Genomic DNA, 14,272 nt, shown 5'->3' on the forward strand with positions numbered 1-14,272 from the left:
GAACCCACCATATCCTTTTTATCAGAAAACTTAAATATTTCTACTACTCAGTAACATATTTTTGAAATTTAAAAAGTTTCCTCTTATCTACTCACTTAAAAATGTTTTTTTAAAAGACCGTGTTTCAAGAGACTAAAAATATACTTAGTAGGGCTAGGTTATGGCTCAGTGATAGAGTACTTGCCTCACACATGTGAGGCACTAGGTTCGATCCTCAGCACCACATAAAAATAAACAAAATAAAGATATTGGGTCCATGTATAACTAAAAATATGTTTTTTAAAAAGATACTCAGTAAAGAACAAATAAGTGAATTACTTCTGATTTGCCAAGAGCTTTCTTTTTTAATAAATTAGAGAAAAAAATCATAGTTAAGCATGACAATTAATCTGTGAGAAATTGCTTGTACCTTAAGGCTTATGTCATAATTTATATGAAACTGGAAGACTTGCTTGGTTATAGCTCTTGATGTGAAAAAGAAAAGTGAGATGAACAAAAAGAAAGTGTACTATGAAACCAGAGTCAGCATCCCTATTTACTGTTATTTTTAATCATTTCAAAAAGTAAATGAAGCCAAGCATAGTGGCACATACCTGTAATCCCAAGCAACTCATGAGATTGAGGTAGGAATATCACAAATTCAAAGGTAGCCTTAGCAATTTAGCAAGGCCCTAAGCGACATAGCAGAACCCTGTCTCAAAATAAAAAGGTCTGGGTATGTGGCTGATTGGTTAAGCACCCCTGGGTTTAATCCCTGGTACCAAAAAATGAAAAAATGACAGTTACATAATACAATAATTGCAAAAAATGCATCACTGAGCTTATAAATATGAAGATTTAATCTATATGACCATACTAGCGCAAAAAGTAGGGGATGAGGTAGGCATGGTGGAACATGCCTGTGGTAATCCCAGTTAGAGCACTGAGGCAGGAGAATTAAACTTCAAGGCTAGCCTGAGCAACTTTACAAGACCCTGTCTGAAAATAAAAAGGGCTGGGGGTGTAGATATCATAGAGTGCCCCTGGGTTTGATCCACAGTACAAAACAAACAAACAAACAAACAACCCAGGGGAGGGGAAATGGAGTAAGGAAATATCAGATGGTAACTCAAAGCCACAGGTAGAAATGAAGAATACTGGCCATGCATGGTGGCACATGGCTATAATCCCTGGGACTTGGGAAGCTGAAGCAGAAAGATGACAAGTTAGAGGCCAGCTTCAGCAACTTAGCAAAACTCTGTTTCATATTAAAAAATAAAGTAAAGGCCAGAGAGCTCAATGGTACAGCAACCCTAGGTTCAATCCCTAATACAGAAAGGAAGGAAGAAAGAGAGGGAGATACTTGAAACAGTAAATATGTAGGTGAATATAAAATGTTCTGTAACTATTATATTTTCTGTTTTGATCATATTTAAATGACAAAATTATAAAAGTAGTAATTATGACCTATATTATTGGGTTTAAAATATGTAGAATGTATGATGATGTTAAAAAGAACGAGTAGGAAAGGATATATATATATTGGTACAAAATTCATGTGTTTTACTGGAATTAAGTTAGTATTACTCTAAAATATATTATAATAAGATATTATAATCCCTAGAGTAACTACTAAAAACTAAAATATATATAGTTTAAAAATCAACAAAACACTCTTGAGCATATGTCATATAGAGATAAAAACTTAGGTTTACACAGAAACGTGTGCCTGTATTACAAATAAAACATAACAGTTTTATTTATTTATTTATTTGTAAATAAAACATAACAGTTTTATTTGTAATAGCCAAAATCTGGAAACAACCAAGATGGCCCTCAACAGGTGAATGGTTATACAAACTGTAGTACATACAGACCATGTAATACTGCTTAGCAGTAAGAAGAACAAACTGTTGATACACACAGTAGCTTAGATAAATCTCCAAAAAAAAAATGCTGAAATTCCAGAATGTTAGATACTTTGATTCCATTGGTATATCACTTTTGAAATAAAAAAACTTTAGAAATGGGGGCTGGGGATGTGGCTCAAGTGGTAGCGCGCTCGCCTAGCATGCGTGCGGCCCAGGTTCGATCCTCAGCAGCACCACATACCAACAAAGATGTTGTGTCCGCCGAGAACTAAGAAAAAATAAATAAATGTTAAAATTCTCTCTCTCTCTCTCTCTCTCTCTGTCCCCCCTCTCTCTCACTCTCTCTATTTAAAAAAAAAAAAAAAAAACTTTAGAAATGGAGGATTTCTTGTTGTTGCCAGAAATTAGGTACTAATGGTGAAGGTGAAAGGTAGAAGTGTGTGGTTATTAAAAGGGTAACACTAGGGATCCTCATGATGTGGGCACTGTTCAGTATCTTACCTATTATGATAGATACAGAGCACAAATTAGTACAAATAAGTAGAGAAATCAGAATAAGATTGGTGAATTCTGTCATCATTCATACTGTTTGTGATATGATATTATAGTTATATATAATTAATATATAGTTGTGATATTATATGTATAGTTAAACTATACATGGGAAACTAGGCAAGATATACAAAGGATTTCTCTGTGTTATTTCTTAGAACTACCTATGAATCCAGAAATAATTCAAAGTATACAGGAGGATGTGAATGGGTCATATTAAATACTACATTTTTTATGACAGATTTAACATCCATAGATTTTGGTATGAGTGGTTGGTAGGGGGATCCTGGAACTAATCTCCCTCAGCTATTGAGGGACAACTGTAACTAAACAATAATAGTTGAGAAATTCACTTCATCACTCTCAGTAAAGTTAAAAAATCACCAAGCATATATAAGAATTGAACACATTCAGTCACCAACTTGACTCACATTTATAGTACGCTATCTAATGACTATAGAATACACATTTTATTTAGCACACATGGAACATCATTCCCCAAGGTATACCATATTCTAGGTAAAAGGTTGATGAAAAGGCTTTTGTTTTGTTTTGTTTTGTTGTTCGTTTTTTGTGTGTGGTACTGGAGATTGAACCCAGGGGTACTCTACCACTGAGCTATATCTCAGTCCATTTTTTTGTTTGTTTGTTTGTTTGTTTGAGACAAGGTCTTCCTAAATTGCTGAGGGTCTCATTAAGTTACACAGACAGACCTCAAACTTGTGAACCTCCTGCCTTAGCTTCCTAAGTAGCAGGGATTATAGGTGTGATCCACAACACCCAGTTAATGGTAAAAAGTTTTTTAAAGGGCAAAAAAGTAATGTTTTGGGCGTGCTCTTTATAAAACTTGAATATAAGAACTAAAATTCTTAGAAGAAAACATGAGAGTACATCTATATGCCCTCATATTTGATAATGGAGTCTTAGATGTAATAATACCAAAAACCACAAGTGACAAAAAGGGAAAAAAAGCAAGAAAAGATAAATTGAACTTTATCAGAATTTAAGTTTTTTGTACATTGAAGGAAATTATCAAAAAAGTAAAAAGACAACCTACCAAATTGGGAAAAATATTTGCAAATCATGTGTCTAGAAAGGGCTAAGCATCCAGAATACATTAAGAATTCTTAAAACTTAATAACAGAAAGACAATCCAGTTTTAAAATAGGTGAATTGAATAGCCTTTCTCCAAAGAAGATGTGTAAATAAAGTAAGTATACGAAAAGATGTTCAACATTATTAGTCATTAGGGAAACAAAAAACCTCAGAAATGACTAGGCAAGAGAGGCTGGGGCTGGAAGATCTTGAGTTCACACCCAGCCTTGGCAACATAGTGAGACCTTGTCTCAAAACACGCACACACACACACACATACACACATGCATAGATAATGCTTCACATCCATGAAGATGAGTATTTAAAAAAAAAAAAAAAAAGTGAGCTGGGGATATAGCTCAGTTGGTTGAGTCCTTGCATGCACAGGGCTCTGGGTTCAATCCCCAACACATCACAAGAGGCTGGGGAGGCTGAAGCAGGAGGATTGTGAGTTCGAAGCCAGTCTCAGCAACTTAGCAAAACCCTGTCTCTAAAAAGCTGGGGATGTGACTTAGTGGTTAAGCATTCCTGGGTTAAATCCCTGATTAAAAAAAAAAAAAAAAAAAAAAGAAGAAAGAAAGAAAGGAAAAGAAAGAAATTAATTTAAAACAAGGGTTGATGATATGAAAAAATTTGAACCCTCGTACATTGCTGTAATTATTGTAATGATGTAAAATGGTATCACTTCTGTTTGGTTTTTCCTAAGAAAGCTAAACAGAATTTACTACATGACCCAGCAATTCAACTCCTAAGAATATACCCAAAAGAATTGAAAACAGAGACTGAGACACTCCTTATACACAAATAATCTTAACAACACTATTTTTTTTTTTAAAGAGAGAGTGAGAGAGGGGGAGAAGAGAGAGAGAGAGAAATTTTTTTAGTATTTATTTCTTAGTTCTCGGCGGACACAACATCTTTGTTGGTATGTGGTGCTGGGGATCGAACCATCGAACCAGACGAGCGCCAGACGAGCGCGCTACCGCCTGAGCCACATTCCCAGCCCAACAACACTATTCACAATAGCTAAAGGTTGAAAGACAACAAATGTTCATCAGCTGATGACGAAATACTGTCATTTCACCCATAAAAATAAGATAAAGTGCTAATTAATACATGCTACAATGTGGATAGATTTCAAAAACATTATGGTAAGTGAAAGAAACCAGATATACCTAAGTCCTATAACTTAGGATTCCATGTATACAAAATATCCATAGTGGCTAAATCTATAGAATCAGAAAACAGATTGGTGATTGCCAGGGGGAGAGAATATATAAAGTAACTGCTTGATGGGTAGAGGTTTGTTTTTGTTTGGTTTTTTAAAATATTTTTTAGTTATACATGGACACAATATCTTTATTTTGCTTATTCATTTTTATGTGGTGCTGAGGATCGAACCCAGTGCCTCACATGTGCAAAAGCAAGTGCTCTACCACTGAGCCACAACTCCAGCCCTGGGTAGAGTTTTATCATACTTGGAGTGATGAAAATGTTTTGAACTCCTAAAAAGCAAATGGTTGCATAACATTATAAATGTCTTAAACACCACTTGTTTGTTGATTTTAAGATGATTAGTTTTAAAATTTATTTTTGTTTTTATTTTTTGTTCCTTAGTAGCTGAAATTATAGATGTGCATCACCACACCCAGTCATAGATGCATTTTTTAAAATTATATATTAACTTTTTTTGTGTACTGTGTATTGAACCCCAGCATGCTCTGAGCCATACCCCCAGCCCTTTTTATTTCTTATTTTGAGACAGGTTCTCACTAAGTTTCTGAGGCTGTCCTTGAACTTTAGATATTCCTTCCTCAGCCTTCCAAGTTGCTGGGTTTACAGGCATGCACCTCAAGGCCTGGCTTATATCTATTTTAAAATATATATATATATTAAGAAAGTCTAAAGTAGTTTTTCCTGATTTTTTTCTTGGACACTTTTTATTTATAAGAAACAGATGTAGTTTTATGGTTTGTGAACAGGAAACTATAAAATACAGCATTATTAATTACTGGTGGCTCCCTTTCTAAGCATTTTTAAAGTAAAAGTAGAATACTAACTTCTGGTAATGTAATATTGTCCAGGGAACAGAAACTGACTGACCTAAGAAGAATATGACTACCAAATATGCTTTGAGAAAGGATGCTGCAGCTGTGTTATATACAGTCTATATACGAATCTAAATCTCATGTAATCTGTCTGTCTTAAAACTTTCTTGCTGAGAAGTCCTATTGCTGATAAAATGTTTAAATCTTCTTGCCTTTGCTTATTTTTTATTTATTTATTTATTTGTTTGTTTTGTTTTTATAAATTAATTAGGTGATTTGAAATTAAAGCAACAAATTTCAGAATCTATTAATTACACTGGGAAAAAAGTGATTTTCGTGTAAATAAGTCAGAAATTCCAAGATACAATGGTGCATTCTCTACAAGTTCCATTTCTCTTCTTCTCTCCCACAAGGAGCAATTACTAAAGAACTTTTTGCATCATAAGACCTCAATAGCAAAGCATTATTATTACTCAAATGATGAATATGTAGTTCTTTCCATGCTGAGTAGTATATATACTATCCAGCCCCCAGGATCACTGAGGCACATATCTCTTCTCTTTGATGACAGCACTATCTCTAATGTTTCATATGTTTGTATCTCCATTCAGAATTCTACAAGAGTTCCTTGATAGTACCATCCAGTGCAAGGACCCCTATAGGGTATCATTCTCATAGCACTGCATAGGGCTCACCCCAAGTTGGTCTAAATTGAGGGCTTCTGTTGGTTTGGTTTCCAGTTCTTGCCTCTAGAGGCCAGGTTAGTAGACTGCTTGATACAAACCTTTGTAGTGTATGTGGAAGAATTCTCTGATAAAAGGGCACTTGGTTTGATGGAATCTTTTCCAGAGGCTTGGTCTTTATTGAGATTTCTTTATTCCTTGTATTTCACATGTAACTTCCTTCCTCAAACATGCATGCATGCATGAGAGCCCATACATACATACACCATACACATCCTAAAGCCTCAATATTTTTGTCCTCTTAGAGGGTTTGTTGTTTGTTTTTGGTACTAGGATTGAATCTGGTGGTACTTTATCACTGAGTTATATCCTCAGCCCTTTTTATTTTTTTATTTTAAGACAGAGTCTCACTAAGTTGCTGAGGCTGACTTTGAACTTGAAGTCCTCTTGCCTCAGTCTCCCAAGTATGGGATTACAGGTGTGTGCCACTATGTCCAGCCCTCTTAGAATTTTTATACTCTTCAAATTCTATTATTTTATCCTTCTAAGAATTATTTGAAGTTAATAAGATAGGCATTTTTCTATTGAAAGGTGAGAAAATTTAAATATAGTTGGGACAGGTACTGACATTTACCTGGTGACATCCTGAAAACAAGCATCCAGATTTACTGACACAAACAGTCCCTTTTTTTAACTACACCACTTTGTTGCCCTATTTCCTTTCTGTTAGCCAACCTAGCACAGATGTTTAAACTCTTATTTCCTAAGATGAGAAGTATTTTACCAAGCCCTATTTGTCTAGAAGTGACAATTTTAGGGATTAAAGTACAGTCATCCAAGTCTTGGCCATAGCAGGGGTCATCAAGTGTGGCCTTGTCCACAATGTAAAGTTGAAAGATAAGTTTTGTGCAGCTATAATTTTCTGATAACTCTGCAGCATATGTGCTGTGTATATTTGGCAAAATAATCCTTAGCTACATCTTCCCTTCCTAAGAAGATCTGAGCATAGGAAAAAGGAAATTATGTATTTTAAATAAAAACTCACTTTAAGCAAAAATGGACAAAGATTTAAAACTGATTAATATCATTTATATTTGGCAGTTCTTGGAGAAGAAATACTATGTGATGTAGTTACTCTTTGCAGCTGTTGATTTATTGGTTCAAGATATTAGAGACTGGATATGATACAAAACTAAAGGTTTGAATAAATTATAAAAGATTGTAAAAGTTTTTAAAGAAAGCAAAATTTGTGAAGGATTTCATATGTGATTGAGTTGATAAATTTATGGATTTTTATAGGTGCTAAATAGATAACAAAGATGAATTAATGTTATTATAAAAATTATGTTCTGTGGTTCAAAGCTATTATACAAACTGTATGTTTTTTGTCTTGTTAATTTCATTTTATATTTCCTTATAAACATTGCCTGTTAGTGTTTTGCAGAAATATTACTTCTAACTAAACAACCTGAGTTAATTTAAGATAATAAGACATCACCCACAAGACAGATAATAGATAATGCTGACTCCCAATACTAGTGTTGATCCCAATTAAATTAAAGGGGTAACTGTAAAAATATAGACATTAATGTTAAAACCCATTACTCTCAATTCAAGACTGGTGGGACTGGCCTGCTGAATGTTTAAAGACCAAAACTCAGAGACTAAAGCCAAGGAAGTAAAAACGCTAAGGAGAAAAGCCAGTATTTTGGCCCGACCTCTAAATAGTCAACCAGGACTCAGGAATGACAGGACCCCTCTAAGGGACCTGCAACTCTGATTAGTCACTCAACCTCCCACTTAGGTATCCTGAGGACCCTAGAGAACTGAAAACCAACCATTGTACATTTTGCAAAGAGGAGGGTTATTGGAGAGGGAAAATATCCCTGATGCTTCCAAGGGAAGTCATGTGTAGTCAGTAAGACCATAATAGTAAATCAGAACAAGGTCAATTTTTGACCAACTTGGTCTTAAACACCTGGCAGGAAAGTATAAGCAAAGAACAGTATGGGCATTTAAAGAAAAATGCTTTAGTCCTTTTAAATGTAACTTAATGTGCATTTGCATCAGCCCTACCAGAAGTGAGTAAAGTTTATAGAGAAAGGGTGCTTACACATGAGTGTCTGATAACTATCAAAAGAGACTCTGCAAGACTCAGGCTGTAGCTCAGTTGCAGAGCGCTTGCCTAACGTGTGAGGCACTGGGTTCGATCCTTAGCTCCACATAAAAATAAACGAAGGCATTCTGTTCATCTATGGCTATAAAAAAAAAAGAGGCTTTGCTAAAGTCATAAGTTTGTGCTTAGTTAAGTCCGATCTGACAGTCTGTGCTTTTAAAAAACATCCATATCTTGAAATGTATAAGCAAATAAAACTATTAAAGCTTACTTAAGTAGCCCCATCTAGCTGTTATCACTATTAGGACCTCTGGTAATTATACTTCTTCTCTTACTGATCAGCCCTTGCCTTTTAGCCTCCTAATAAAGTTGTATTTTCCAGATTACAACAATTCATATTAAAAGCATGACAAGACAAGGATTCCAACGTATTTCAACAACTAAGACCAATCTCTCTTTGTCCCAATAGATGAGGCAGGAAGAGACTTTATGGGTAGATTAGGACAACATCTCATATCAGCCTAAAGTAGATACAAAAGCTGAACTTTTCCCCTTCTGCACCCCTTAAGAATAAGGGATCCAAGCCTTGGGTAGGATGCGGGGCAAGATAGAAATTTGGGATAAAAAGAGGTCTCAAAGGAAACACTCATGAGCAATTGAAATGCAGAAAGCACACTGGAACAATTCTAACTTCTAAGCAACATTACCCTTGGCCTCCCTTGTAAAATAAGGGAAATGCACAAGCACAAGAAAAACTAGCACAAAATTATGGGGCACCTTATAAAATGAGGCAATACACCGTCACAAGAGAAATAACACAAAATCGTGTAATTCCACCTTAGCTCCACCTCTAGTTCAGCTCCTAGTACTAACCCTTTGTAAGTATTAACAAATCATATCAACAGGTTACTGTCTCTCTTTCTGGAGATAGCCTGCATTCTTCCTAAAATACATATTCCTTGCTTTACTCCAAAGGCATCTCTCTGGAGATTGCCCACATTCTCCTTTGAATGTATATCTACTTTCCTAAATAAACCTCTTTCTATGCCTTTGGCAGGGGGAAAAATATATTAGGACTGGAAATTTTAAGTAATGATAAGACTTACATTTCAGAAACAGCCAGTCACCATCTCAATGGTGTCAACAGTGTAAATATGTTATAATTCTGAGAACTAACAAGAACACTAAATGTGTATAAATTTTTAAATTTTCTATGCATAAATAAAAGTAGTTTTATTTTCTTGGTAAGGCTTTTTTGTTCTGATTTTGGTAATAGTCATAGTTATAATTCAGTTATTCATCTTTTGTCTTAATAAGCAGGCTTGGCAGGAGTTTTTTTATTCTGTGAGGAATCAACGACAAGGGAAGTTCTAGTGAGAAGGTGTGATAAGTCGTTTTATCACTATAGCTTATCACCTAAATGAGGAGTCAGGTTCCATTTATAAAATTTTAACTTTGGTAGTGATCATTAAGTATTACCAAGCAAATCTACAGAAATAGTTCCCTTTTAATATTTTAAAAACATTGGCTCTTGTTATAAAAGTAATACAAGAAAGGTAGTAGAGCAAATTGATTGAGAGCACTGGCTTTGGAGTTGGAGGGACCCAAGCTCCTCTACATAGTTGACCAGACTATGTGACCAAAACACTCTCAGCTTTAGTTTCCTCATGTATAAAACAGGGAATAATTGTGGTACCCACCAGAAAAGTTTGATAAGATGATTAAATAAAATAATGTCAGTAAAATTATTAGTACAGAGCCTGACTTGATAAAAGATGTTTAAAAAGAAGAGAATAAAATTCTAAGCCACTGTTAGTATTTTGATAAGTTGCCTTTCAGGCTTTCTCTCTCTCTCTCTCTCTCTCTCTCTCTCTCAATTGACAAAAGGTAACACTGCAGTTGAGAGGGTAATAGATTTGGCCAGTAAAGATTCATGTTGATTGACTCATAATATATATACACACACACACATATTTGTATTTGCAAAATGGGTTTCATATTTTATGTGCAACCTTTGTTTCATTTTTCCCACATATTTTTATTTCTCTTGAATTAAAATTAACTAAAAACATCAGCTTTAATAACTCCATAAAATAATAACATATGATGTAATTGCTTAATCATCTCTTTGTAAGATATCTATGTCAGATTTTTTTTTTTGTTTGGGTGGTTATTTGTGGTTTGGGGGTTTGTTTGTTTGGTAATGGGGATTGAACCCAGGAGCATTTTACCACTGAGCTACATCCCCAGTCCTTTTTATTTTGTATTTTCAGACAGGATCTTATTAAGTTGCTTAGGGTACTGCCAAATTGCTGAGGCTGGCCTCAAACTTTCAATCCTCTTGGCCTTAGCCTTCTGAGTCACTGAAGCCACTGCTTCTGGTCTGAGTTTTTAATACTTTTATTATTACTATTTAATTACTATTTAATACTATTTACTTACTAAAATAATTACTATTTAATACTTTTACTATTATAAATATTAGGAATTTAAGAGTTGAATTATTAAGTCAAAGGTTAAAGTTTGAAAATTCTCAAGATTTTTTTTTCCTTTTTGCACTTCTTTGAGGTTGAACATTTTTGTGTTTATTGATTATTGGCATTATTTCAGTGAAATATCTTAATGAATGAATGCAACTTGCAGAGCTTTTTCACAGGATCTCTATTCTCTAGAATAATGCCAGGTAAGTAAGCACGTAGTAAATATGTGATACAATGAATGAATGTCTGTCTGTCATACTTGTTTCAAATGAAGTCAAGCATTAGAAAACTTTTGCCCCTATACATCTTGGTTCTTAGTCTTTATACCTAATTCTTTTCCATTCTTTTCTTCCCCTACAGTTTATCCATGAGCTCAGATTTCCCACATTACAACTTCAGGATGCCTAATATTGGATTCCAGAATCTGCCTCTCAACATATATATTGTGGTTTTTGGCACTGCTATATTTGTCTTCATCCTTAGTTTACTCTTCTGTTGCTACTTGATTAGGTAATTTTCATTTTATGTTACTTCAGAATATGTTAAGCAATCAAGTTTCTACTCTAAGATTTTTTAATATATGTGTATATATTCTTATATGAATATTCATAATATATATGAATATACGCACATACTTTTATATATTCATATATAACAAATATATATGTTAGCTGTAGATGGACACAATACCTTTATTTTGTTTATTTAATTTTTTAATGGGGTGCTGGGGATTAAACCCTGTACCTCACACATGCTAAGCAAGCTCTCTATCACTGAGCCACAACCCCAGTCCTACCCTCAGATTTTAAAATATTTAAACTTAAATGTGATAATGGCAAATTTTCTAAAAGTTAATATGCTTATTGTTTTAATCTTCTTTGAGTTACTAATCAGTAATACACCTTTATGCAGTCTTCAGTCCTATTTACTGTTAAGTCTTTTATAGGAGAAAATTGTCTTTATTAATTTGTTCTCCATATGAGCATCTGGTCCAACTATACTTACATTATTGTCTGTTTTCAAAAAAAAATATTTTCACAGGGATTTCAAATTGTTTTTTGAAAGGGTGTTGCATCATTGTTAGCTAAAGTCATTAGGGATCAGCAGTGTCCAAGACAAGACCCATGCCTTTAAAAAAGCTCCTTGTGGTCCTTCAAAAAGATTTTAAACTCCTAGTTGTTGTCCAGCTAGTTGAATAGTCAGATGATTGGTTATCCGAAAAAACCACTACATATTCTACATTACCAATAGTACATGTAGAGACAATTGACAAAAGGTAACACTGCAGTTGAAAGGGTAATAGATTTGGCCAGTAAAGATTCATGTTGATTGACTCATAATTATTTAAGCATTTTTACTTTTTAAGTTTTTTAATAGTGTCTAATTTTCAAAACCAAGACTGAGACTATATAAAATTTTATATGATATTCTTCAAAGAACTTTTTGGAGGCCTAGAGTTGTGGCTCAGTGGTAGAGTGCTTGCCTGGCACTTGTGAGGCACTGAGTTCGATCCTCAGCACCACATAAAAATAAATAAATAAAGTAAAGGTATTGTGTCTGTCTACAACTAAAAAATATTGGAGGAAACAGCTTTTTGGAGCTGAAGACTGGGAAGGCGTAGCAGCAGATAAGAGGAAAATCATGAAAGAGGCGCCCACAAGTATGATTTCAATGGATTGAGTCAGTTGTGTCAGCTGCTCCCAGGGAGGTCCAGTAAGATTTGAATATTTCCCATCACCTTAAACAATTAGGTTTGTATCCATACTCTTAGAAAAGTTCAGGATAGGGGAATAAAGAAAGGCAAGCTATAATGTGGCAAAACCTGACTAGTGAGTGAAAATGGATACAAGACATATAATCTCTTTGAAGAAATTTGGCTGAAGAACTATTAAGTTTAGGGGAGAGGCAGAGGCTGTAAAATCAAGGAAGTATTTTGATGTTTGTTTTTTGTTTGTGTATGTGTGTGTGTTACTGAGGATTGGATGCCCAGCCCATTTTTATTTTGAAACAGGATCTCACTAAATTGACCATGCAGGTCTTTTTTCTTTTTAAAGATTTGCCGTTTTTAAAAAAATTTGTTTGTTATTTTTTTAAATTTTTTGTTTTTTTTTAGTTACACATGACAGTAGAAAATATTTTGATATATCATACATACATGAAGTATAACTTCCCATTCCTGTGGTTGTACATGATATGGAGTTACACTGGTCATATATTCATATATGAACATAGGAAAGTTATGTCCAATTCATTATACTGGTTTATGCTGGTCTTGAGCTCACAATCCTCCTACCTCAACCTCCTGAGTCACTGGGATTACAGGCAGGCATACACCACCAGCTAACCTGTGTGTATATATATATATATGTGTGTGTGTGTGTGTGTGTGTATATATATATATATATATATTCTTAAGTTTTAGGTGGATACATCTTTAGTTTACATTTATGTGGTACTGAGGATCAAGCCCAGTGCCTAGTGCATGCTAGGTGAGCACTCTACCACTGAGCCACAACCCAGCCCCTATTTTTTGTTTTTAAAGATAGAAACCAGCTAGTTGTGGAGGATTTGTGAGAAAGAATAAATCATGTATGTTCAAAGAGACAAACCTAAGGAATACAGTGATATAGTCCTAAACAGAGTACCTGTAGAGAATAATTGCTCATGTAAGTCAGTAAGTCTGGGAATGAGAGAGTTTGCATATGTGGCAGTCTTCCTTTATTTCCTGTGAAATAAAAAATTACAGTTGAAAATGATAGGGAGGTGGTGCATGTCTGTAATCCCAGATATTATGGAGACTAAGGCAAGCAATTGGGAGTTCAAGACCAGCCTCTCAGCAACTTAGACCCTGTCTCAAGATAAAAAATTAAAAGGCTGGGGATGTAGTTCAGTGGTTGGGTACCCCTGGATTCAATCCCTAGTACTGCAAAAAAAGAAAAAGAAGAAAGGGAAAAGAAAAGAAAATGATGGAGAGAATGTGGTACTGTTAAACTTAAAGAGTGGCAAGGGTTTGAATCAACCACTTCATGGAAGCTTAGGATTCTAACCATGAACATATAGAAGGATTAGAGAACAATGTGGAGTAGCAGGCTGAGAATAGTCTTAGTGGCCATAAGCTACATGGTTTTGTCATTTTCTCCAGCACTGTTCAGCATTGTTAATCATGCTCTCTTACATATTTTTAAGATATTTATTTAGCAATGCAAAATGAAGTAGTATAATCTAAAATATTAATAATTAGTGAGACTTAAAGGAGTAATCAGTAAGGGGAGTTAATTTGAGAATTTCCTAGAATAGATGGAGTTTGAGCCACAGATTGAAGAAATGGGAACATAATTGATCCCTTTTATGAGTGGAAGTAACAAGTTCTACTTTGGGAAAATATTCAGATGCAACGGAAAGATTCAGTTAAGCAAAAGGAAATTACAAATCAAGCCTCATTTTAATG

At 34.5% G+C, this 14,272-nt stretch overlaps 1 protein-coding gene across 3 annotated transcripts in view; it reads left to right on the plus strand.

The window, feature by feature from the left end:
* Positions 1 to 14,272, plus strand: part of Rnf24 (ring finger protein 24) — a 77,225-nt gene that overhangs the window by 40,396 nt on the left and 22,557 nt on the right. For all 3 annotated transcript variants that reach the window (XM_040275343.2, XM_021723191.3, XM_040275342.2), the window contains one exon: positions 11,185 to 11,334. In XM_040275343.2, the coding sequence (XP_040131277.1) occupies positions 11,185 to 11,334 (150 nt within the window). The remainder of the gene's footprint in view (positions 1 to 11,184; positions 11,335 to 14,272) is intronic.

The sequence above is a fragment of the Ictidomys tridecemlineatus genome, chromosome 5 (genome assembly GCF_052094955.1).
Source record: "Ictidomys tridecemlineatus isolate mIctTri1 chromosome 5, mIctTri1.hap1, whole genome shotgun sequence".
In the NCBI taxonomy this organism is placed as follows: domain Eukaryota; kingdom Metazoa; phylum Chordata; class Mammalia; order Rodentia; family Sciuridae; genus Ictidomys; species Ictidomys tridecemlineatus.